At 47.7% G+C, this 23,984-nt stretch overlaps 2 protein-coding genes and 1 pseudogene across 2 annotated transcripts in view; 1 reads left to right on the top strand and 2 right to left on the bottom strand.

Moving 5' to 3' along the window:
• Positions 1–9,385: 9,385 nt before the first annotated feature.
• Positions 9,386–13,352, bottom strand: LOC146336506 (uncharacterized; annotated as a pseudogene).
• Positions 9,386–19,024, bottom strand: LOC146336505 (uncharacterized). Its single transcript, XM_084817864.1, has 7 exons — positions 18,808–19,024; positions 17,684–18,731; positions 15,386–15,753; positions 14,364–14,490; positions 14,031–14,134; positions 13,088–13,209; positions 9,386–10,490 (listed from the first exon to the last, which is right to left on the bottom strand). Exons 1-4 carry the CDS (start codon positions 19,022–19,024, stop codon positions 14,450–14,452), a joined length of 1,674 nt encoding a protein of 557 aa, XP_084673990.1. The 3' UTR covers positions 9,386–10,490; positions 13,088–13,209; positions 14,031–14,134; positions 14,364–14,449.
• Positions 18,828–23,984, top strand: part of GNA12 (G protein subunit alpha 12) — a 42,844-nt gene continuing 37,687 nt past the window's right edge. Inside the window, exon 1 of the mRNA XM_084818272.1 lies at positions 18,828–19,355. Coding sequence (XP_084674398.1) covers positions 19,023–19,355 — 333 coding nt within the window. The 5' untranslated portion in view covers positions 18,828–19,022. The remainder of the gene's footprint in view (positions 19,356–23,984) is intronic.

Here is a 23,984-nt window from a genome sequence, read left to right as displayed (position 1 = left end):
TTTTTTGCACATATAATAAAACGGAGAGAATGAAATGTGTTGGCCATCAACTCAAACGGCTTTAACAGGAGATTACACAAATTCATGGAGGATAAGGCAGTCAGCATGCCTCTGAATACCAGCTACTGAGGAACACGACCAGGAGAGTGATATTGCACTCATGGGCTTCCCAGAGGCATTTGGCTCTTGGTTTTGGGAAGCAGGATACCGGACTAGATGGAACTTTGGTCTTCTTCTTTTCTTATGAAGCCTATCAACTTCTGTTAGCCATGATAGCTAAATGGAACTTCCACATCCAGAGGCAGTGTACCTCTGAATGCCAGATGCTGGAGACAAATGATAAGGGAAGACTATTGCTATTCATGCCCCACTTATGGGCTTCTCAGAGGCATCTGGTTGGTCACTGTGGGAAACAGGATGCTGGACTAGAAAGGCCTCTGGTCTGATACAGCAGGGCTTGTCTCATGTTCTAATATTATGGTCTTATTGTCATGACCCCTGTCCCTTGGCCTTTTCAGGGTACAGGAGACATCTCTGACAAGGAAGAGGATCAGACTGCTCTCCCAGGGGAAGGATGGTCAGTCCTGTATTCAGGCCTTGCCCAGGCAGAAGACACAGCATTGCCAACATCCTCTGAATCAAAGGATGAACCACTGGCAGAACCTATATCTCCCCAGCCTTGCAGAAGTCTGAGACTACACAATCAGGTGAAGGCCTTTTAACAGTCCATCTAGCTCCTCCAGAGGGGTTGGAGCTGTCCATACAATGGATCATGGCTGTCTTCGTAAGGCTTCAGCTTGCTGCTGAGACAATACCCTCCTATGGTTCTAGTAGGAGAAAACTCCAGCCAGCAAAGCTCACTCTGAGCTATCCATGGTCCTGTTTCAGCTGCCCTTTACATAAGAGGGCATCCGCCTTTCCTTAGCTTGCCACCTTGACTGGATTCTACTTACCTGGCACAACTTTACCTGTCTAGATTTGACTGTTCTGCCTAGGCTGAACTCTCCTTGCTCAGATCTGGTCCTGACAGTTGCCTCTGGTTTCCTCTGGGAGCCTCAGGAAACTTCAAAATGTGACACTTACATTCTATGAGAGTTCCATGCTAATGTTCACTCCTACTTGCAAAAAAGGATTATTAATAATCTTACCTCCTGCTCATATATTATTTGCAGTATGTTGGTGGTTTTCAACTTTTTCATGCCTAGGACTAGGGATGCACTGTTTAATTGATCAGTCAGATTCATTGGGTGTTTTTAAATAACTTTTAATCAACTGAAAGGGGGCTTATGATTAAACAGGCAATAGATGGGGGGAGGGATTCAATGCAAGTACTTTAAAAACTTGTGGATGGCAAGTATTATCTTCAGAGGCATTCCTCTCTTTCTCTTGAATACAAGAATGACTCTTCTAAGATGTCTGCCATGACTCGTGTGTGCATCTTCTAAAAACAAAGTATGCTTCTTGCTGGACAGTGATTATTCTACCACATGGAAGCTTATGCAAATTGAACTGATCAACTAATCAACCAAAACTCATATGACTGAGCAGCTAAGATTTCTTTAATGGGATGACAGCCCTACTTAGGATCCACCTTTAATTAGCCCCAGTATTTGCTCCAAACATTTGTCAATTTCAGGGAGCGGAGGCCACAAGAGCAGTTGATGGAAAACTACAAATTTGGCGGCAAAGGGCAAGGGCTTGACATTAGGAGTTGAGGCAGCAGAAGGCTCAACTTTTTTTAAACAGTCACAGCTGCTTTCTCTTGGAAACCTGGCACATAGGAAAAGGACCCCTTCTTTCCAGTGTGGTTAGCAACTGAAAAATGTCCCTTTATTGGGCATCTCAGCTACTTGGCCTGCATCTTGGTTTGCAGATGCGAGTCAGCAGCTGATGTGTGTGATAGAACTGCTGTGGTTCACACTGGAACAGAAAGGGGTTAAAGAGCCCTTCTCTGCATTGGCTGCTGCAAGCTTTTTCCCACCCCATCAGAAAGTGTTAATAGGGGCATTAACAACACAAGAGCCCCCCTTCTAAATTAGACCAAGAGGCCCGTCTTATCCAGCATGTTGTTTCTCACTGACCTGGCTCACACCTAACGAGAAGCCACCATGGATGAATTCCCCCACAGGGCTTTTTGTCGCAGCAGCCATTTTGAATATTCAGGGAGGTGCACCGTAGCTTCTCGTTACATGCAAACATGGCAAGGATGGGTTGTTGAGATGGTTGACAAGCCACCCACAACCCATGGGCTGTTTTAGGGTGGCTTATCAACTGCCCCAACAACCCACCCTCGCCAGGTTTGCAAGTAATGAGATGCTACGGTGCACCTCCACTGCACCCTGAATATTCCGAATGGTGGCTGCTGCCACAAGTGGAAGTCCCATGGGGAAATTCATTGGTGGTGGCTTCTTGTTACATGTGAACCAACCAGGTGCCTCTGGGAAGCCCGCAAGTCAGACATAAAGACAGCAGCCACCCCCAGGATTCATCCCTGATATCATAGTGGCATATTCTGGTCACCTAACACAGATCTCATTGAGCTATCATGGCTAATAGCCGTTGATAGACCTCTCCTCTTCCATGAATGTGTCTACCCCCCTTTTAAAGCTATTGAAGCTCTTGATCACACATCTTGCAGCAGCGAATACCATAGATCAGTTACGCACTGTGTGACAAAGGACTTCCTTTGCTCTGCTTAGGCTAGCCTTCCCGAACCAGTACGCTCCAGATGCGTTGAACTGCAACTCCCATAATCCCACAGCCAGACTATGGGAATTGCAGTCCAACACATTTGTGGGGCACCAGGTTGGGGAAGGCTAGCATAGATCTGAATCTACTCCTAAATAATTTCCTTGGATGACCTTAATATTACAAGAGGGCAACCTCCCCCCACAACCCCAGCCCTCAATATGCTTTCTCCACACCAAGCATACTTCTATAAATCTCTATCATGCCTCCCCACACCCATTTCGTTGCCTGTTTCCTCCCTAAACTAAAAGGCTTTGGGGGCTTTCTTTGTGGGGAAGATTTCCAACCCGATTACTTTGGGATGAGTATATGACACATTATACACCTTTACCAGGGCTCTGTGCAGAAACTGATTAAGGAGGGTAACACCAAAGGGAAAAGAGATCTCCCTAATATACAGGGCTAGGTGGAAAGAAGAACCTATTTTGTTTCCAGAAGTCTTGAGACTTTCTTCTTTGTGGAGTAATGGTGACTCCTGGTGGATGAAGTTTAAAGAACGGTTGCACTTCTAGAGAGAGTCTGTGTGTGGGAAAACAGCATGCACTGCGCATGGCCACAGAGGGGGTGTGCATTGCCAGAGTTTACTGTGTGCCCAGTACAGAGAAGGTTCTCCATGGATCTGTAGAGATTATCTCAGCCAAGGAAAAATGTTGCATCGAAAGCTACCCTAAACGCACAGTTCTGCCTGCTCTCTAAACAGACAGCACAAAATACCGCTTCTCATTATTCCAGATTATCTAATTTGGAGCAAATATTCCAGTTTTTCTCATCTGGAGCACTTTATATCTTTATATCTGAAACTTTATATCTGTTTGGAAAGTCAGTGCTATAGTTATTAAGGCCATACAGAGACAAACTAGTTATCGAATGAAAGCACAGCACAGACTTCCCCTCCTAGAACCCTCCAGACAAGTTGGAGCACCACTCCCATCATTTCCAGCCAGCACTGCCAGTGTAGCTGTGGATGATGGGATGTGCAATTCAACACATCTGGAGGGCACCAGGTTGAGGAAGGGTGATGCAGAACATAAGAGTTTGGCAAATATCAAACAAAATTGGCATCAAAATAGAAAAAACCAGAAACTTGCAGTAAACACAAATTTTTGAAACCTCCACATTTTTTGGCTGTAAGGCCTCTGGTTTCAATATATTACCATGAGCCTCCCTGAATAACATTTTACAGATGAAAATAGGGATACCCTTATCCTGAAAATCCCCTATATTCTCACACCTGTGCCCCCAAAATCTATTGTATTGCTCCACAAGCAGTCCTTTGCATTTATTTATTCTCTAATAATAGGCTGTCCTGCACTGGCTTAGTAAAGCCATCTTATAACTGTCTATTTTAAAAGCATATTTAATAGACTGTTTAATCTCAAAACAGATATGCTTGTACTTACTACAAAATTCCTGTAATTCTAACATATTCACCAGTATCTTGGCAAGCGACTATGCAAGAGATGAAGGGGACGTAATAGACGTACTCTGAGGCAGTATTATTTAAAAGCAAAAAAGGGTATTAACATTAGAGAGCATAATTGTCCTATAGTTGGTTCAAAATGAACCTCGCCAGCTACAACATCTGAAATGGCAGACTGAGCCCTAAAATGACACCTTCATGTTCTTCATATGCAGCTTCATGCATGTGCACTAGAGGCAAGGTGAATCCATCCTCTGCTCAGGAATTCTCAAGATCAGTCCAAGCACAATGCGCTAGTACATGCCCAGTATTTTTAAGACATCCCCCAAATCTCCCTGAAAGTCCAAAAAACAGGGATAGTGACTTAATAATGGCAGATTTCAGGGAACAGAAAATAGGGACAGTTGGAGCACATGCCATTGGCTCAGTACTGAGGAAGATTTAGGAACATCCAAACTGCCCACAAGTTAGTTTTTTCTTCTTTTAATCATTGCACTAGGTTAAGGATAGAGGGGCCTGCCAGAGGAGGAAATATGAACCATTACCAGTGTATTCATTGTGCGCTTGTGTCTGTATTTGTGCACTTGTGTGTGTATAGCACAGCTGTTAACTGAGGTAGCCATGCATCTGGTGGTGGGCTCAGATTCGTGAAGGTTTATGCCACAATAAACTGACTAGCATTTATGGTCCTACAAGACTCCAGATTATCTTACCAAACTTATGTCTGTGCTTTCTCTCTCACAATCCTTTATGTTTGGATTTCCCTTCCCCTGCCCGGCCTCCTCTTTGTTCTGGTTTTAGTTATGAAAACGTATTTGTATTGTCCTATCTTCTTCTTGATGTTGTATTTGACTTTGTTTCTATTTCTGTTCAAAACTTAATTTTTGTATTAGAGTCTACTTCAACTCTTGGGGGGGGGGGGTGTTCCAGTCTTACCAATGTAAAGCAAAGTCCCTGCAAGTTCCCTCCCCTTCTGTCTCATGTTCTTTAAATATTCTTTTAATATGCTTCAGTTTATTTCTGTACAATGCCTCATCTATTTTCACACATATTTATATATAATGATGATGATTATGATGATGTTTCAAAGGGAACATTAGTGAGAGTAGTAACCAGAAGCCTTCAATGAAAGCTTGGACATCTGGGTCCCTTATCAAGGTGGGTGATGTCTGTTATGTTCATGAGTAGCAAGTCCCCAAAATAGGAGCTCCAAATTTGTGTCCAGTTCTGATGCTGGACTTTAAGAAGGATGTAGACCAGACACAAGGAACTTCCAGCCCATGGAGCCTCCCTGCGTCCCTCCAGGTTTGGGCTGTGCCCTGCAGAGGGCGTGGGGCAGGTGAGGCCAAGGAGCCTCACCTGTTTGTGATCGGAGAGAACAGTGGGGATTCTTCTGTGCGCCGCTCCCCCTCCCAACAGTGAGGATGCATATGGTGGGGGACTCAGCTGTCACTGGGAGGCATGGCCACTCTTCCCAGCACTGGCCAAGTCCCTTTCTCCATGCCTCTCTCAGCAGGGAGAAAGACAAAATGGGTGGGGCAATGACATCAGTGTTGCCTGCAGAGGGCCTAATGGGGGCAATTTGCCCCCCCCCTTCAATGTGTTCCCCACCGCTGATGTAGACAAACTGGAATTGGTTCAGAGGAAGGCAACAAAGATGGTCAGTGGCGTTGCCTGTTTCCTCCCTAAACTAAAAGGCAATTAACTTCATAAACTAAATTAAAAATAAGTTCTGTGAGGAAAAGTTGAAGGAGCTGAGTATGTTTAACCTGGAGAAGAAAAGACTGAAGGGGGACATGATAGCTCCCTTCAAATACCTGCAAGGCTGTCACACAGAAGAGGGCAAAGACATTATCAACTGCTCTAGAACCGCCCAGAGAGCTTTGGCTATTGGGCGGTATAGAAATGAAATAAATTAATAGATAGATAGATAGATAGATAGATAGATAGATGGCAAGACTAGATCTACTGGGCTTAATTTACAGGATGGTAGATCTGGGTTAAACCTTTGTAAGAACTTTTTAAAAATTATTTTTAATTCTGGTTATATAGGTCATTTATTTTATTTTATTTATTAAATTTATTAATCGCCCATCTGGCTGGTCACCCAGCCACTCTGGGTGATGTACAACATATAATAAAACAGTTTAAAACAATAAAATTCTACAATAAAAACATTTTCTAAAATACCCTAACCCACCCCAAATGCCTGCCTGAACCACATTTTTAATGCACGGCGGAAGCTTATTAAAGAAGGGGCATGACGGAGTTCCTTAGGGAGGGAGTTCCACAGAGTGGGGGCCACCACAGAAAAGGCCCTCTCCCTCGTCCCCACCAGTCTAGCTGTCCTGGCTGATGGGACAGAGAGAAGGCCATCCGAGGCTGATCTTGTTAAGCGGCCTGTCTGGTGTTGCTGGAGGCTCTCCTTAAGATAGGCAGGTACCCAACCATGCCTACCTTTGTCAGACAAACAAAATCTTCATTCAATATCTGATATTTCAGTTTCTATGAGGTATTTCAATATTACTTAATCGATTACTTTTATACTCCATAATTCCTTGCTTCCAGTTCTTAATTCCTAGGTCACCACTGACACATCAAGTTTCATTTCAGACATATTGAGAAGGGAGTCATGTTCCCCTAGATCTACGCTCTCCAGAGTACTGTATGTGCCGACGGAGGCATACACCTATGTTCTACGGAATTAACAAATTTGGAAGAACTTCTCAAAAGTAAAATAAGTTTGAAAATGGAACCAATTATTGGGGGGGGCGCTGATAGGCTCTCCCTCATTGAAGGTCTTCAAGCAGAGCGCTGCTGGCATCAAAGGTAGGCATGGCTGGGTACCTGCTGAGGGTCAACACTCCCGCAAGGACCCACCGATGAGAGCCCCAAGAGTTGCTCCTCTTTTTCACCTTTGCAACCTGCTTCTGCACCTGCCTCTCATTCTGGCCCAGACAACAGTGGTGGTGGGAAGAAGGAGCAGGAGATGCCACTGGAGATGCAGTTTCAGCTCAAACCTATAACAACGGCCATTCCTTCACCCACTGAGCCGAATTTGAATCCCTGCAGACTACATTCCACTTTGGGAGGAGCCTGAACTTGCAGAAAATGTGACCTCCCCATCATTTTTGAGAAGTGTGTGCCTCAGTGGGCAATTTTCATGTTTTTCACAGCTGCTATGCCATTTTTTCTGATTTTCATTATGCCTTAGAGAACTCCTATGCTGCATGGGTGGACAGCTTTTGTTCCTCGAAAAGGTCGCCTACCTTTGTTTCTGCATCGCACCCTGTTTTGTCTTAAGAAACTCCTATACTGCATAGATAGCCAGCTTTTAAGCTCCTCTGCCTTTATTTCTCCAGGACAATGTTGAACCTTTGGCTCTGCCATGGTGACCCCTTGGTGCCATTTCCTTGTTTGTGTGTATGGCTTGAGGTTTGCATGTGTGTGTGTGTGTGTGTGTGAATGAGGATGCCTGTGCATGTGAAAGGGAAGCAGACTGTGTGTTTTGCAGAGCGTTCCTGTTGCCTTCCCAAGGGATATCATCATCATCATATGCAACGGATTGTAATTATACTGTAACTGCAGTGTGGTATCAAGGAAGGCTGTGCTTGTTTGGCTGTAGTTGTCCCTGGGCTGCTTGTCAGATCTCAGAAAAAGGGCTTTGCAGGCTGGACACTGAAATACTGGGAGAATAAAAAAGGTCTTCACTTGGTGCCGGAAGGAGTACAACATAGGCGCTAGGTGAACCATTCTTAAGACAGCTCTACTGTGTTGTGCGGAGCAGGGTGTTCCCCTTTTCCTGGGAGTTTTTTCACATCCCTTGCTCCAAATAAGCTTCTACTGGAGTTCATGATGCTTCTTGAATATAACACTCTTTGGCATTAGAGCTGTGCAACTCCCAGGACTTTCTACTCCTGTGTAGGCTTCGGGGAGAGCAATCCTGTGGCCCCTAGGCAGCATCTTTGGGCCCATAGGATACCTTGGATTCTGGGATCCGAGGTTGAAGTCAGCACGCTGACCTTGCACGCAGGAGTCCGAGCTCCCCAGCCCCTCTCCTCCCAGCTGGCATGGAGAGAACTGTGCTGGCTGCCTCTACAAGGTCGCAGATGCTCCTCGGAGGGAAGGGGAAGGGGGTGTGCCGGTGGGCAGGGAAGAGACTGGGGAGGCCGCCTTACGCTAGAGCCAGGGGCCACCCCAGCCTCCTTCCCAACGCCTCAGCTAGATGGGCGAAAACTCCCACTTAGCTAAAATGCAGAGTGGGCGGAGCACGGAGGCGAAGGTTGAGGCTGGGGGCTCCAATGGCAGCAGGGTGGTGAATCCGCTCAGGGCTTCAGTCAGAACTCTAAAGGAGCTGTCCAAGGTGCAAAGCCAGATACTGCGACCCACCTTGGATAGCTCCCTCAGAGTTCTGACTGAAACCCAGAGCAGATTCACCAGCCCCTGACATTGGAGCCACCAGCCTCCACCCTGCTCCTGCTCTGCATAGGATTCCAGTCGGAGGCTGACAGGAATCGCAGTAGGACTGTGCCTTAAACGCGACGCTAAGCAACAAAGAGCGCTGGCAAGGGAAGTGCACCGATGAGCTGTAGTGGCCCATGCACTGCGCACTAATTACAACTACAAATGGCTGTGCAGCTTTGCCCACCCCGCCCCCTGGAAAAATCCCAGCAGATGCCCACGTTTTCAGGGTGCCCTCTTCAAAGCTCCTATTGAACGTTTTCATGGCTTGTGTCTCCCCAATCACCACCCATGTTGCTTTTGTCCGTTGTTTCTCCGTCATGCTGTGTTGGTGGCATCGGTTGCAAGGTGGGCACTTGGAACATGGAATGGGAGCTTCAGTAGCATAATAGCTTCAGTTGCATAGACTCCATGGGCTGATTCCAGAGAACAGCCAAAGCTGGGATTGAGGTCCACCACTCTGCCCCTGACAGCCGCCCAGCTCCAAAGCAGTGATGAAGCTGGAACTAAGCACAGCATAGGATACCGTCCCAGGCGCACAATGTGAAAGCAACACATCTGTTAAAGGTGTGGCCCTTAACAGCTCTGATTTCCTAACATACCAGAGTTTGAGTGAATGTGGAAAGCCCTTAAAAGATATGTTAAACTGAACGATGATAATTTTAATTGAGTATTTTTCCTCGTGGGCTTGATGCTTTTAAAATGAAGGGCTGTGCTCCATTTGAAGAGCTTCCCACATTCCAAAGATTGCCAGGATTTACAGATTTTAATTTTTTATTTAAAATATTTCTTGGACAACTATCAGGGCAGAAGCTCTCGCAAAGTGACTTATGGAAATAAAATAAAGAAGCACAGTTAAAATATTAAAAGTGATAAAAACATGAACACAGTGAAATAGTAATAAAGCAACAATAAAAGCCAACAATAAAACCTAGATTCCTTCATATGTGTCTTCTTTGACATGATTTCCGGCAGTTGTAATACTGGAAGCTCTTTCCACATTCTGAGCATTCGAAGTGCTGCTCCGCAATGTGAATTCTTTGATGTTTTTTAAGGCACATGCTAAGAGTGAAGCTCTTCCCGCATTTCTAAGCATTTATAGGGCCTCTTCCTGTGTGGATCTTGTGATGGCTGCTAAGGCATGAGGTCCTACTGAAACTCTTCCTGCACTCTAAGCATTTATAGGGCTTCTCACCTGTGTGAATTTGTTGATGTCTTTTACAGGCTCCACTGCGAATGAAGCTTTTCCTGCACTCTAACCATGTATAGGGCTTCTCACCTGTGTGAATTCGTTGATGTCTTTTACAGGCTCCACTGTGAATGAAGCTTTTCCTGCACTCTAACCATGTATAGGGCTTCTCACCTGTGTGAATTCGTTGATGTCTTTTACAGGCTCCACTCTGATTGAAGCTCTTCCCGCACTCTAAGCACTGATAGGGCTTCTCACCTGTGTGAATTCTTTCATGCGAGTTAAGCACTCCTTTCGTACTGAATTGCTTTCCACACTCTGAGCATTTATACAGTTTCTCCCCTGTGTGAATTATTTGCTGCAAGTTAAGGTCTGAGCTGCAACTAAATTGATTTTCACACTCCAAGCATTGAAACCTTTTCCCTTTTGTGTGAATTCTTTGACAGTCAATAAGGTTTATCTCCTCAGTGAAATTCTTTCCACAGTCAGAGCATTTCCACAGTTTCTACCTATTGTCAATATTCCTTTTGTTGGCTTCAAAAGGTGCTTCTGGTATTGGACATTCATGGAAGCTAGCCCCTTCAAACAAACTGGATTTGTTTCCTGACTTCTCTTCATCTTCTGTTTTCATTCTCTGCTGTTTGCCATTTCTATTGCTCTCCCTCCCATCAGCTGAAAGAACAAACCCAAGAGATGGGTATTTTAATTATCAGAGTAGTGGGGAGGAAGAGTCCTTCCAAATATATTAAATGGCCCTTTATAATCAAGGAAACTGACAACTGGAGTGGGACACAGACTTATTGTATTAATTATCACAATATGTATAGGCAGCCTTTTCAGACATACTGGCGTGGTTCACACATCACACAGCAATGTGTGTTTTTTAAAGAAGAAAACTCTGGGTAACTGTGAGCAAGCCAATGTACTAGTGTGTTCCAGCTTGATTGCTCTTCCTTGGCTGCTCCTGGCAGCAGAAGGAGCAAGAACAAACCCTGGGTGATGAGTGTGGCTAGTGTGGGGAGAGGAAAGCCAGAGTTCATGTACCGGCATCACACGAACCAAGCCAGGGATGAACCAAGCGGAAGAAGTCAACACGCAGACACTAGTGCCTGGCAACCCTGGGTTTAAAAAACCTCTGGATTACTGTGATGTGTAAAGCCTCCCAGTCCTTGCATGGCGGCTCACAAGTTAAGGCAGAATAAACTCATAGGAAAATCCAGACTGCAGTGCAAAATTCATTTTATAACATAGGTCTGGTTAAAGAAAAATAATCAGTAACCAAACTGAGCAAGCCTGTTTAGAAGAATATAATGGTTGATGGTATCTAAAGCTGCTGAGATCTAACAGGTTTGAACTTCTCCACACAAGTTCCCAGTGTATGGTGACCAAGGCTCTTTCCGTCACAAACCCATGAGGGAATCTGGGATCCAAATAGTCTCCACCAAGACCACCTGGCTTTGAGAGGCCACTATCCTCTCCCAAGCCTTGCCCTGAAAAGGCAGGTTAAATATTGGGAGATAACAAACACAACTTCCTGGTTCCAGGCTTGGTTTCTTTGACAAAGGCTGCACCGTGGAATCCTTTAAATTGGTGCGGACCGTGCCCTTTGTCAAAGTAGGATTAATCACCTCCGAAATCCCTAAATCTGACCTGGCTGCTTTTAATGGAACCAATGACCTAGGGAGGTGGTGGGCTCTCCCACACTGGAGGCATTCAAGACAAGGCTGGACAGCCATTTGTCAGGGATGCTCTGACCTGGATTCCTGCACTGAGCAGGGGGTTGGACTCGATGGTCTTATAGGCCCCTTCCAACCCTACTATTCTATGATTCTGTTACTCAAGAAGGACATGGATCCAGAGAACAGGTGAAAGGCCTCATCCCTGAGAGCAGCTCATGCACATCCTCAAGTTGCACAAGCTGAAAATATCCATAACAACATGACAAGAATGGTCCCACCTGTTTCCGACTTTCCCAGAACCATGGCATCCTAGACGGTGAGAATACAAGCGATTTTTCCCTTGAAGCGTACAGTACACACATCACATCAGGCTCCTGAACATGCCCTACTCTGCTCTACTGAGCCTCCACCAAGGAGACCATTAACCATCTTGAATAGCTCCACCCACCTCATTATGAACCAGTCCATCCATTAAGATGTTGGGGGTACCATTACCCACAGAGGCATGGTTGACAGGCATGCGAGAAAAAGCTTTTCCCAGACGGTGGAACATGCTACTCCAAGGACTCCAATTGGCCCCCGCTTTCTTGGCTTTGAGAAAGGAAGTGAAGAAACATCTCTATAATTAAGGCTTCCAAGTAAGATAGTTCTTTTAAAGTTTTACTATTTTTTATCATTCTTGTTTCTTATTGCTTTAAGCTTTTATTGTTTTATAATGTTAAAAATTAACAAATAAATAGGACCATTTCGGACAGTTTGGCCAGGGAGACTGTTGACAGCCAGGTGGACAATACACCAACAGAAACCCTGGGCTGCCTTGAGTTCTCAACACTTGGACAGGCACTCCAAATGGGCCGACGCTGGAACAGGGCACCTGACTAAGGAGATGCAATGTTTTCCAGGCCTAAAGTCGCAGGTTCAACCCCTCTCTACATGAAGGCATTCAAATACCAGTGTTGGGAAGATGCCACCTGAGACCTGGGGCGATCAATTCCAGTCAGAGCAAATAATACTGGGAAATATTTTTTGTATTTAAGACCTAGCATTCTGTAGATGTTTCCTCCACACACAGGTAATACACAAATGACCCTGTTCCCATGTGAGAGACTCCCATCCACCTTTTCCCTTAGCTGTTTCTCTGATAGATGTCTCAAGTGTCAAGCAGGTGACATTGAGCCGAAAGAGGTACTGGCCAGGAGAATGGGGAGCCTGAGAGACCTGACAAAGGGTACCCCCAGACCTAAGCACATGGCTGCTGCTGTCTCTCCTTCCTCAGCGGCCCCAGGGAATGGATCTGCCCCTTCTTTCCTGCCAGGAGAGGAGATCGGATCTGGGAACTGGAAGGCCTTTTAAAGAAGGCAGAAATAGTAACATTACTTTTGACATTTCCCACTATCACAAACATTCAGAGTGTCTGAAGCCCCTCTTCTCTATACCAGCCCAAAGAAGGTCAAAAGGAGGGTGCCACTGTTACCCTCGATGACCTTCTCACAATGCGCCAATACAAACAAAGAAGGGCTGCAATTCCACCTTCCAGGATCTGTCAACAAGACAAAGAGGAAGCCACATCCAAAGGTCCCCATTCCTTACCCAGAGAAGCCAGGTTCCCACAATTCTCCTCCATGACATCCTTATGCAGAGCCCTCTGGCCTGGATCCAGCAGAGCCCACTCCTCCGCGAAATGCACAGCGACCTCCTCAAACGTCACCAGACTCCGAAAGGAGAAGAAAACAATCATTTTCTCAGGACATATAACGTAGCAGTCCAAGAAGTCAATAAAGTTGAGGTAGTTGGAAGTTCTCCTTCTGAATGCCAGAGCTTCATGAGTGACTTTCAAAGCCTTCCTAGCAGCCATCTTGGATAGGAGCAAAGGGAAAGGGGCCAGTTTCTCCAGGCCCAGAGACTAGGGATGGCAGAGAATTTCTCCCCGAAACTTCGGGGGGCTGAGCGCCAACGTGTTTGGCCCCCCGAACAAGTTTCAGGAAGAAATTCTCCGCACCCCCCCACCCCCCCGGGACGGGACTTACCTTTGGCGAATGTCCCTCCCAGCGGCGGGTCCGGCCGGTGGTTCGTCAGGTCTTCGTCCGGGGCGGGAGCGGCAGCCAGTCTTTTGACCGGCTGCCGCCGCCGCCATTCCAATAAAAGAAAAAAAAAACGCCCCCGTGATAGGCTACGTGACGATTTACGTAGCCTATCACGGCTGACTTTGCAGATCTAGCCGTGATAGGCTACGTTAATCGTCACATAGCCTATCACGGGGGTGTTTTTTTTTTTTTTAACTTTTAATTTCGCGGCCGGGCGAGGCGCCTCCTCCCCGGCCTGAATTTCGGCCGGGCGAGGCGGGAAGCCTCCCCACCGGCCTGAATTTCGGCCGGGCGAGGCGGGAAGCCTCCCCCCCCGGCCTGAACTTTGCGGGGGGAGCAGTGAAGCGCCTCCCCCCCACCGCAAAAAGCTGCGAGACCAGGTAAGTGACTTTCGTGCACCCCTACCAGAGACATGTGCAGGAGACAAGAGGCACCCAGGCCTCCCCTACCTGTTCCGGCTGTGCAGAAATTGATTCCACTCCACCACAAAGCAAACGAGGCCTAGAAAGAACCCCCAGTGTCAGTTCACTCTCTCTGAATAACGTTCCTTCTCCTGTGAGGAAGACAACAAAGGTGGGAAGATATTTCATACTTCATAAGCGTTTTGCATTTTAGTTCTGTGAGCGGAATCAATCTTTTTGCACGTTGTGTTTGCACATAATTCGAAGTGCTGGTTTTTTATTTCTATAAAGGCTGAATGTACTGAAACACGACTGCTCTTTTTGACTACGTTAGAGAAAAGAGTCTTCTCCCATGTTGAAATAGGCTCCGCTAATCCTTACGTAGGAAGCTGGGACCTCCATCCTCCTCCTGCAAGATCCACCCGATCAGCGGCCTCCATGCGGTGTCTCAGGGAGCCTTCTGTACCTCAGGGAAATCCATGCCTGCTTTGGCTAATAGCCTCTCCGCCTGGAAAAGGAATGAGGAGCCCTGGCAGTGAAGGGAGGAAAGGGATTAGGAAAGAAAAGAAATGGAAGAGGCAAAGGCCATGGGCAGTGTTTTCTTACGGTTTTAACATTGTTTGACCTATGTGTCTACCGTTCAGTACTTTGGGACCTTTGACTGCCTGTTTACTCCCTATAGCAGTTAAAAACACTTCTAAACAAAGAGTACACCAAAAATTATTTTAGGTGGATCCAGTTTTGGTTTTGTAACAAGAATTAGTAAAGGAAGATATTTTTTGATCCCTTTATTATTTATATTAGATATATATTCACAACATCACATCAAAATATATTGTGCATATAATGACGTAAAACGCTTCTGTGGTTAAGCAGGTCCAATAAAGCAAGATCAGCTATTACCTAAAATCCAGGACAGTTGGCCAGTCTACTTGCATTCAGGTCTTCTTCTAAAGTTATTCTACTTCCTAAGTCCTGAGCACATAAGGATTTGGGTCAAAAACATATCCCTGGCATTAGAGAAAGTTGAATCCAAAACTCCCCCCCAAAACCGACTAGGAGGAGAGAAAGAAGCTCCCAGGAGTTCCCTGACACACATCTGTTGTAGGCACAGAAGCGTGGCGCTTATAAGTGCTAATCTTGTTCTGCTGGAGCGACAGTGCTGCTGGTTGAAGAAAGACCCCCTCCTTCCCTGGAACATCATAATCTCCCCGGGTGCCTTGTGATCCCCTAAAGAGGTCCTGCTATACACATTCAGAGCTTGCAGGGTGGTTGGAGGAGGCGGAGGACAGGGGATGAGATTGGGATGTCGCTGCCTTGATTGACAGGTAGAACATGTTGGGATTCTAGTGTGAATTTTTAAGACCACACTCCTCTGGAGCTCCAAGATGAAATGCTCTCACCTGCACCTGCTTCTCTGCCTGGCTCAGGAGGAAACCTTCTGCCAGGGCCACTGCCTGGGAACTGGTCTCCACTCCACATTCTCTGATCCAGCTCTCCATCTCCAGGAGCAGGATGGCCAGGAACTGCTCCAGGATCACCAGGTCCAGCATCCGAGCTTTCATGTTCCTTTCTGGCTTCAGCCACTGACAGCAAAGGTGGTGGAGTCGGCTGCAAACCGCTCGGGGCCCCTCGCCCTCCTGGTAGCAGAACTGCTTGAAGCGCTGGGGCTATGCATCTGAGCTGGTGCTCCTCCCAACCAGATTCTCCTGCACCATTCTCTCCCAGAGCTCTGCAGCGCTCCCTTCCTGGATGGTATGGGGGCTTTTTCCTGCCAAGTCAAAAAAACTTAGGTCAGCTAAGTCTTGTTCTTCCATCTCCACTGCCAACCGCATCTTACAGATCTCCTTGCTTTGCTGCCAACATCTTTCTTGAGGCAAGGAGTGCGTGAATCTGATGTAAGGTGAGCACATATTACAAAGGCTACAAGCCTCTCTCTCTGCATATATTACCCCCAAGGAAGAGGAGCAACCTGGCTAAGAAAGGCAGGTGAACGCCACAATTCAGAGGGACACTAGAGATAGGGGGTAAGCATCAGTCAGGGGGTTCCTCCTCCAAGGATGTGCCGACCCAAACCTTCATCTGGTTCATGACCAGAGACAGCTCGCTGCTGGGACAAAGAGGGCACAGCCCTGCCTATCGCTTTCCACCTCCCTTCTCGATCTCTTAGTCCTAAAAAACAACCCAGACCTGAAGAACGTTGGGCAGCCCTGTAAGTTCACATTTCTCCATTCTTTCTCTTCATGTCAGGAGCAGGGGGAACATCCAGGTTTCTGTGCTGCAGGGTGAGGGGTGCAGCCCTGTCCCATCACGCAAAGCAGAGGCCCGATGCTCCGGGCTTGGAAAGAGAAAGCAAGCAACCCCTTTCTTGCAGTCCATATCACAGCAGTTCTGTGCTGACTGTAAAGCAGACAGCTCCCTTCCTGGCCCACCATCTGGACATGCACTGTGAGGAAGCCAGCCCCCTACCTCCCACCATAGAAGCCAAACATGGAAGAGAGAGAGAGAATGTGGCATGTGCGACTATATGTAGAAGGAGTGACTGGTAGATGTGCGTGCATTTCAGGTGCTTCTGTTGGGGGCTTTCAATTCATGGGGTGGGGTGGGGACCTTGCCTATTATTAAAAATCAGTGTATGGGTTGGGGGCCATTTCATATTTTAGAAAATCAAGTTATGGGATAGGGGGTCCTTGCATATTATTTTTAAAGCAATTTGTGGTTCTTGGGCGGGGGCTCCTCATCTTTTTCAAAATCAGTCATCCATAATGCTATAACAATGCCTTGAGTAGGCCAGCCAAAAGATCAGAAAACGCACGCAAGCGTTTAAGATCTCCAGACCTCTTTTTTTTAATTTATTTACAATATTTATATACCGCTCCTCATCAGAAGATTTCGGAGCGGTGAACAGCATGATAAGAATAAAACAATGGTTAAAAGGGTTTTAAAAGTTAAAACATTTTTTAAAAAGACAATCCCAATGAAGTGGAGTTCAACAAACCACGGCTGGTCACGCAAGGAAGGCCTCTTGAAAGAACGTCTTCAGGAGGTGCTGGAAAGAACACAATGTTGGCGCCTGCCTGACCTCCAAAGGCAGGGAATTCCACAGGAAGGGGGCCACCACACTGAAGGCTCTTCTCCTGGTGGCCTCCAACCGGACCATAGGTCCATGTGGAACCACCAGGAACATGCCCTCTGATGACCTCAGTGACTGGGCAGGTTGGTAGGGAAGGAGGCGCTCTCTCAGGTATCCAGGTCCCGAGTTGTTTAGGGCTTTGTGCACTAGTGCTAATACCTTAAACCTGGCCCGGCAGCGAACAGGCAGCCAGTGCAGTTCCCTCAGCAAAGGAGTCACACGCTGAAAAGGGGCAGCTCCCGACAACAGCCGAGCTGCTGCATTCTGCACTAGCTCCAGCTTCCGGACCAGCCTTAAGGGCAGCCCCACACAGAGCGCCTTGCAGTAATCCAGTCTTGAGGTTACTAACGCCTGTACCACCGTGGCCAAGCTATCCCTGCCCAGGAGAGGCCGCAGCTGGCGAACCAGCCGGAGCTGGAAAAGGGCACTCCGAGCTGCCGCGACCACTTGGGCCTCCAGCGACAGCGATGGATCTAGGGGTGCCCCCAGACTACGGGCCTGGTCTTTCAGAGGGCGCGCGACCCCATCAGAGCAGGCAACGAGCCTGTCTCCCGGACCCGGGACCCACCCAGCCACAGGGCTCTTCGTCAGGCAAGGCGTCAAAAGGCAGGTTCGAGGACGGGGTGGGGTGGGACGAAGAGAGGAAAATCCGACCCCCTCAGACGAGCCCCAGGGTGCCCGGTGAGAGGAGGAGTCCCACCTCTTCCGACCACTAGGTGATACTACCAAAGCGGGCTTCAGTTTTCTTCCGTTGTTTACACCAACATCTAAACTCGCCTCCTGCTCGGGATGCCAACGCGGGAGCCGCTGAGCGTCTCCTTGCGGCCCGCTGGTCAGAGGTGCTCGGGGGCAGCCTTGAGAGCGCTCGGCCGAACTGTCGACAGGGAGGACGCGGCCCTCCCGCGCCGAGCAGGCCGCCCGCTGCCCGCCAAGCAAGCCCGCGGCGGCTCCGACGAGGACGAGGGCCCCGCCCGATCCGCGAGGGCGTCCGCCTCCTCTCCGTCCTCGGGATGGGAAAACTCCTCCCACTGCTCTCTCTCGAGGGGCCGGGGCTCTGTCCCCGCCCCTTCTTTCGGCCTGCCCCTCCTGGAGCGGAACTGCCCGATCTCCACTCCCACACACGCACGCTCCTACTGGCCCGCGGGCGCCGAGGCCCGCCCCTCCACTCCAGCGGCCTCCCTCCCCTTCGTTCTCTCCCTCCTTCCCGTCCCCAGGCTTCTTCCCGTCCCCGCCTCCGCGCGCGCTCGCCCAACGACAGCGCACGACGGCCCCTTGAGTGACACGAGCTAGCCCAATGCGTGGAGGAGGAGGAGGAGGAGGAGGAGCGGCAGCGGCAGCGGCAGCGGCTCGGCTCCGCCCGTTTTGTGGTGGGCGTGAGGAGTAAAAAGGGGCGGGGGGAGCGGAGGGAAGGGTCGGTAGAGTGAGTGACCGAAAAAGTATCGCGGGAGCGCGGCGCGGCGGTGCGCCGGGTCCCCTGCCGTCCCCGCTCCCTTCCTGAGGGAACGTCAACGGCTGAAAAGCGACGGTTGGGGGCCGCGGGGGGGGAGCTTTGCGCACAGGCGCGAGGATTCTCTTTCCCGCCCTTTCCGAGGCGGGGGGGGCAGGGAGACGCTTTTCTGAGGGGACGGCGGAGGAGGCGGAGGGGGAGGGAGACGGCGCCCCCGCCCCGCCCCGCCCCGCCGTGGGCCGCGCCTCCCCTCAGCAGCAGCGCCGAGCGACGAGGGGAGATGGGCGGGCCCGGCTCGTAGCTGCGGCGGCGGACGCGGCTGGTCGTCGTGGCCCGTCCCCCCGCGCCCACCCGCCCTCCTTCGCTGAGGCGGCGGCCCATGCCGGAGAGCGCCCCCCGCTCCGCCTGACGGCCGCCGACGCCTCCCTCCGCCCCTCGCCCACCCGCCGCCGCCGCCGCCATGTCCGGGGTGGTGCGGACCCTGAGCCGCTGCCTCTTGTCGGCCGACGCGGCCTCCGGCCGAGGAGCGAGCGGGGACGGGCCGCCGCCCCGTGAGGGGAAAGAAGGGAGCCGCGACGCGGAGCGCGAGGCGCGGCGCCGCAGCCGCGAGATCGACGCGATGCTGGCCCGCGAGCGGCGCTCCGTGCGGCGCCTGGTCAAGATCCTGCTGCTGGGCGCCGGCGAGAGCGGCAAGTCGACCTTCCTCAAGCAGATGCGCATCATCCACGGCCGCGAGTTCGACCAGAAGGCGCTGCTGGAGTTCAGGGCCACCATCTACGAGAACATCCTCAAGGTAAAAAGCGGAGCAAAAGAGGATAAAATACGTGTTGGGCGGAGAGGGGGGCGTTGGCGGCGGGGGGGAGAGCTGTATCCGGCGTTCGTCGAGCGTAAGCCCCATTCGTTTCTATGGGTCTACTCTGAGTAAGACCAACCTGGCGTCCAACCCTGTGTTACTCCGGGAGGGGGGACTGCGAGGCTCAGTAGACGTGATCGATTTGGGGTGGGGTTTCTGCCCCGTCCGCCTCTTTCCCAAATTCTTGCTCTCTCCTACCTTGCAGGCCTTGTAAATTTAAACCAAATGGGTTGGAGCCAGATTTAGTCGCAGTTGGAGGAGACCCATTGAAATCAATAGGACTTAAGTTGCTCGTGACTGAACCTCAGCCCCACTGATTTCAATGGGTCCACTCCAAGTATGACTAAATTTGCATCCAAGCCAGTGTATGTGCAGCAATTACATCAAGCCCTTCTTGTACTTCCAGTTAAAACTTTACGACAACCCCGTAAGGTAGGAGAGGGTTGAGGGAAGAGGCGTTTGAGGAAGGTGGGCTGTCAGGGCATGATAAAACACACTGCATATGCTGCTTTTCTTTAGTCGTCCATGCTAATCGAGGGTGGGCAGCGTGTGGCCCTTCAGATGTTTTGGCCAACAACTCCCATCATCCCTCACATTACCTATGGTAGGTAAGGCTGATGGCTGTTGTGGTCCCCCAGCTGTTTTGGCCTACAAGTTGCCTACAGCTGATGTAAGTGTTCAATATACACCGGCTTGGATGCAGATTTAGTCATACTTGGAGTGGACCCATTGAAATCTGTGGGGCTGAGATTCAGTCACAAGCAACTTAAGTTCCATTGATTTCAGTGGGTCTCCACTAAGTGTGACTAAATCTGGCTCCAATCTATTTTGTTTATCTTTACAAGACCTGCAAAGTAGGAGAGGGCAAGAGCTGGAGAAGAAGTGGATGGGGTAGGAATGGAATTGTCACAGTGCTTGGTAAGCATGGATTGCTGAGGTAGCATTGGTGCTTCATATACACAGTTAATGTTTCAACAACCAGGTAGGAGACTGCTAGAGCCCAGCAACAGGTGGAAGGGGCTTGGGAGAATCTGATGGCTAGGAGGACATGAGAGATGGGTTTAAGGTGCATTGATTTTTAAGGAAAGGCAACATAAGTGGTTCTTATTCTCTCATTTACTTATAACAACATTGTAAGGTAGGAGAGGGAAACTGGAGGTGTGGAGGTGGAATTCCTTGTTGCTTTGAGCAATTTGAATTGTAACTAGAGGTGAAATATGAGTGTTCTTAAAATAAATACACAAACTGGAGGGGGGCATATGAGCGATTAGTTGTCAGGGCATAGAAAATGCTTACTATAAGATGCCTTTCCTCCATAATCAGTGTGAAAGCTTCACATATTTCCATTTAATCCTTGCAGCAGCCATGTAAGGTAGGAGTGGGGAGAGCCAGGCAACTGGCACAGGGGATGGTATCAGTGTGGATACAAAGAGATGGGCTGTCAATGCATAATAAGGTAGTAACGATAGTAGTGTTATGCTGACTCCCCCCCCCCCCGAAGTGAGGTAACAGCAAGGTGTTAACAGATCTCTCCTAAAATCACAGATGGTGAAAATGAATACCTTTTGCCAGGGCTCTAGGAGGGAAGAAATCTGTAAAGTACACACTGTGTGGGCTCAGTATGTCCCTTTCTTTACCCCCACCCCAACCTCTAGAATTCAGAACAAATGCAATTCAGCAACTTGTGCTGAGATGGCAAGGCTTGTATAATCATAAAATGTGTAGTGATAAGGATGGAGGGAAGGAATAGTACTGGAAGAATACAGCTGAGCAGGCTATACACGCCCTGCTAACTGCACAGACTTGTTTTCAGATTTTGCTCTCCAGCCCTCAGGGGTAGAAACTTGCTTTAAGACACAGGAATCCAGATTTTCCATGGCACAGAGTATATAGTCCTAAATATTACAAGCAGATAGATTCTAGAATATTGGTTTTGGTGGCCATATTTTGCCTAAGGAGTAGCAATATTAGTTTGTTTCATAGAAAAGAGGACCATGCCTGTTTACAAGACTTAAAAATCCATTCTAGTGTGAGCTTTCGAGCCTACTTCATCAAATGCTTTTTTCTACAAATACTTATGCCATAATTAGCTTGTTAGTATTTAAGGTGTTGCAAAACTTGGTTCCCACCACTATCACCACAGTAGCATTTGTATGTTTGTGATAATGCTCAAGAGCATACTGAATGTTATTCCTAGGCAAAATACATCCCTTCTTGTTAATAGGGATAGAAATGTGCTCTAAAAATGGCCTGGACTACAACATTAGCATGACTTACTGCATAAAGTATATATGGCTACATTAGTGCTTTACAGGTCAATCATAGATGTTCTCATAATCATATTATGGACATATTGTGTCTAAAACCAAGAGGTCACTATGAGCAACAAGGTGGATAGTTGGTATTTGCAGGTAGATCTTGAGAAGGAGTGGTATAAACTAGAAAGAATAATTTAAAAAGAGCAAGAATGGTTTAGACTATTAAAAGCAATAAGTGATGAAGATTCAATAGCTGAAGAGGAAATAAGTGTAAAAGGAAAGGAGATAGTTTTTATCCTGGGGATGGTGAGGAAGGTGGTACACCTTGCTACAGGTTTGAATTGATCTTGTTCTTACAGCAGCTTATACCGTTATTAGTGGGTTGAATACAGGAAGGTGAAGAATCTCAGATCTAGCACTGAATTCTTGTGGGTAACATGCAAATAGATAGGGGTCTAGCATCTTTTCTTGTCACAATTTGTCTCATAGTAGTCATTTTTATTTTACATTTATATCTCGCCTTTTTCCCCTCCGAGGAACCCAAGGAGGTTTACATAATCTAACTCCTTGGCATTTTATTCTCACAACAACCCTGTGAGGTATGTTAGGCTGAGAGTCAGTGACTGGCCCAAAGTCACCAAGTGAGCTTTATGGACAAGTAGAGACTAGAACCCAGATCTCCCAAATCCCAGTCCAACAGTAACCACTTACCCACACTGGCTCAGAAACATTCCCATGATGGTAAACTATAATGCTGGAAGCAATTTGTATTGGTATTGTAAAAGCAAATGGGTATCCTCTGACTTTGTATAATTCGGTGTTTGCCTCTTTATTTATGGCAGTAAGGAACAATAGACAGAATACTCTGTGAAGTAAGCATTTTCACTGGATTTTGTTAGATTTTTTTAAGGTGCGATAACTGGTTAAGGTCGCAATCCTGTGGCCGCTAGTCAGCAGCTAGATGGCCATAGGATAGGTTGGTTCCCAGGAACCAACCTCCACCCCCTCCTGTGCTGCCTCGTAGGGTAGGCAGTGCGGAATGGGTCTGCACTCAGAAGAGGAACACGGAGCGGTGAAAACAGGGCGTTCCTGGGGGTGTGCCGAGGTGGGGAGGGTGGAAGTGGTATTCCAACGCTTCCTATGCATTGTCCAGCATCCACCCACCTCCTCTGACTTCCTGCGGCTAGACAGCTGAAATCAGCTGTCTAGTCATGAATGTGGGGTGGCTGAAGCGCAGAGGGGATGATCCCCTCTGCAGTGCTCCTGCCTTACATTGGATAGGCAGTTGCCTCAAGTTCAGAGTTGGTCGCCTATCCCAATAGGATTGTGCCCTCCATTTATAAAATAAGTCACAACTTGAGACCTCTTTCCTTGATGAATGATAATTATAATACATTTTCCCAGTGCACTTAAAACATGCCTTATTGACAGCTAATTAATAGAATTTTGAAATGTGGACTACCTTGAGCACATATAAAACTGAACATCTATTGTTAAATTATTTAAGAGCTCTTAAAAATGCCACCACCTGTCTGACCACACTACTGCTTTTGTATCTCTCTGAACCATTTGCCAATATTGTCCTGAGCATTAAAGTGCGAAACCTGCAAGCGTTTCGGTTAGACAAGCAGTACAGTAGACTATTTAGACAAAATACATTTTGATTTACCTCATTAAGTTTAATAACACTAACAGTTGCCATTAGTAACTAGTATAGGTATTTTTAATGAAGAAAGGAAGATATATGTTACATGCTCCAAGGTTTGAGAATGGATGCTTTTCCTACAATAAAAATACAGCCACGTTGGATTGAATGGCCAGTTGGCCATTTGTCATTAAAAAAATGTTACTTTTTCTGGTACTTCACAGATCTTATAAATGCTCCCCCTTGACTACAGCTCATAAAAGGATTTATAATCTTTTTGTGTTTAAAAAAAGTATTGGGGGAGGAGATATGTAGCCCTATATAAAAGTATTACTTAAAAGTGAGTGGTGGACTGCTTTAAATCAAAGCAATTTAAATCACCAAGAAAAATATACCAATTTAAATCTGGCTTCTGATTTCTAAACTCTTTCTTCCTGAGCAAGCACACATTATATCTCATTGCTTTAACAATTAGAATATATTGGTTTGGAGCCAAATAAAGCTTTTATGTAACCTGATGGCAAAATTCAGAACCTTTGACCATGCAGCCCACATGCTTTTTATACTATAAAATTGTGTCTGCTTATAGATGAGGTATGTACACATGCAAGTATACTAAGCAAGATCGCTTACTTGAAGGCTGAGGTTTCCAAATAAGGGTGCATA

The sequence above is a fragment of the Heloderma suspectum genome, chromosome 12, assembly GCF_057233095.1.
Source record: "Heloderma suspectum isolate Gila_16-S chromosome 12, 16-S_ref, whole genome shotgun sequence".
Classification (NCBI taxonomy): domain Eukaryota; kingdom Metazoa; phylum Chordata; class Lepidosauria; order Squamata; family Helodermatidae; genus Heloderma; species Heloderma suspectum.
The sequence above is the reverse complement of the archived record's forward strand: the minus strand, read 5'-3'. Positions and strand labels throughout refer to the sequence as shown.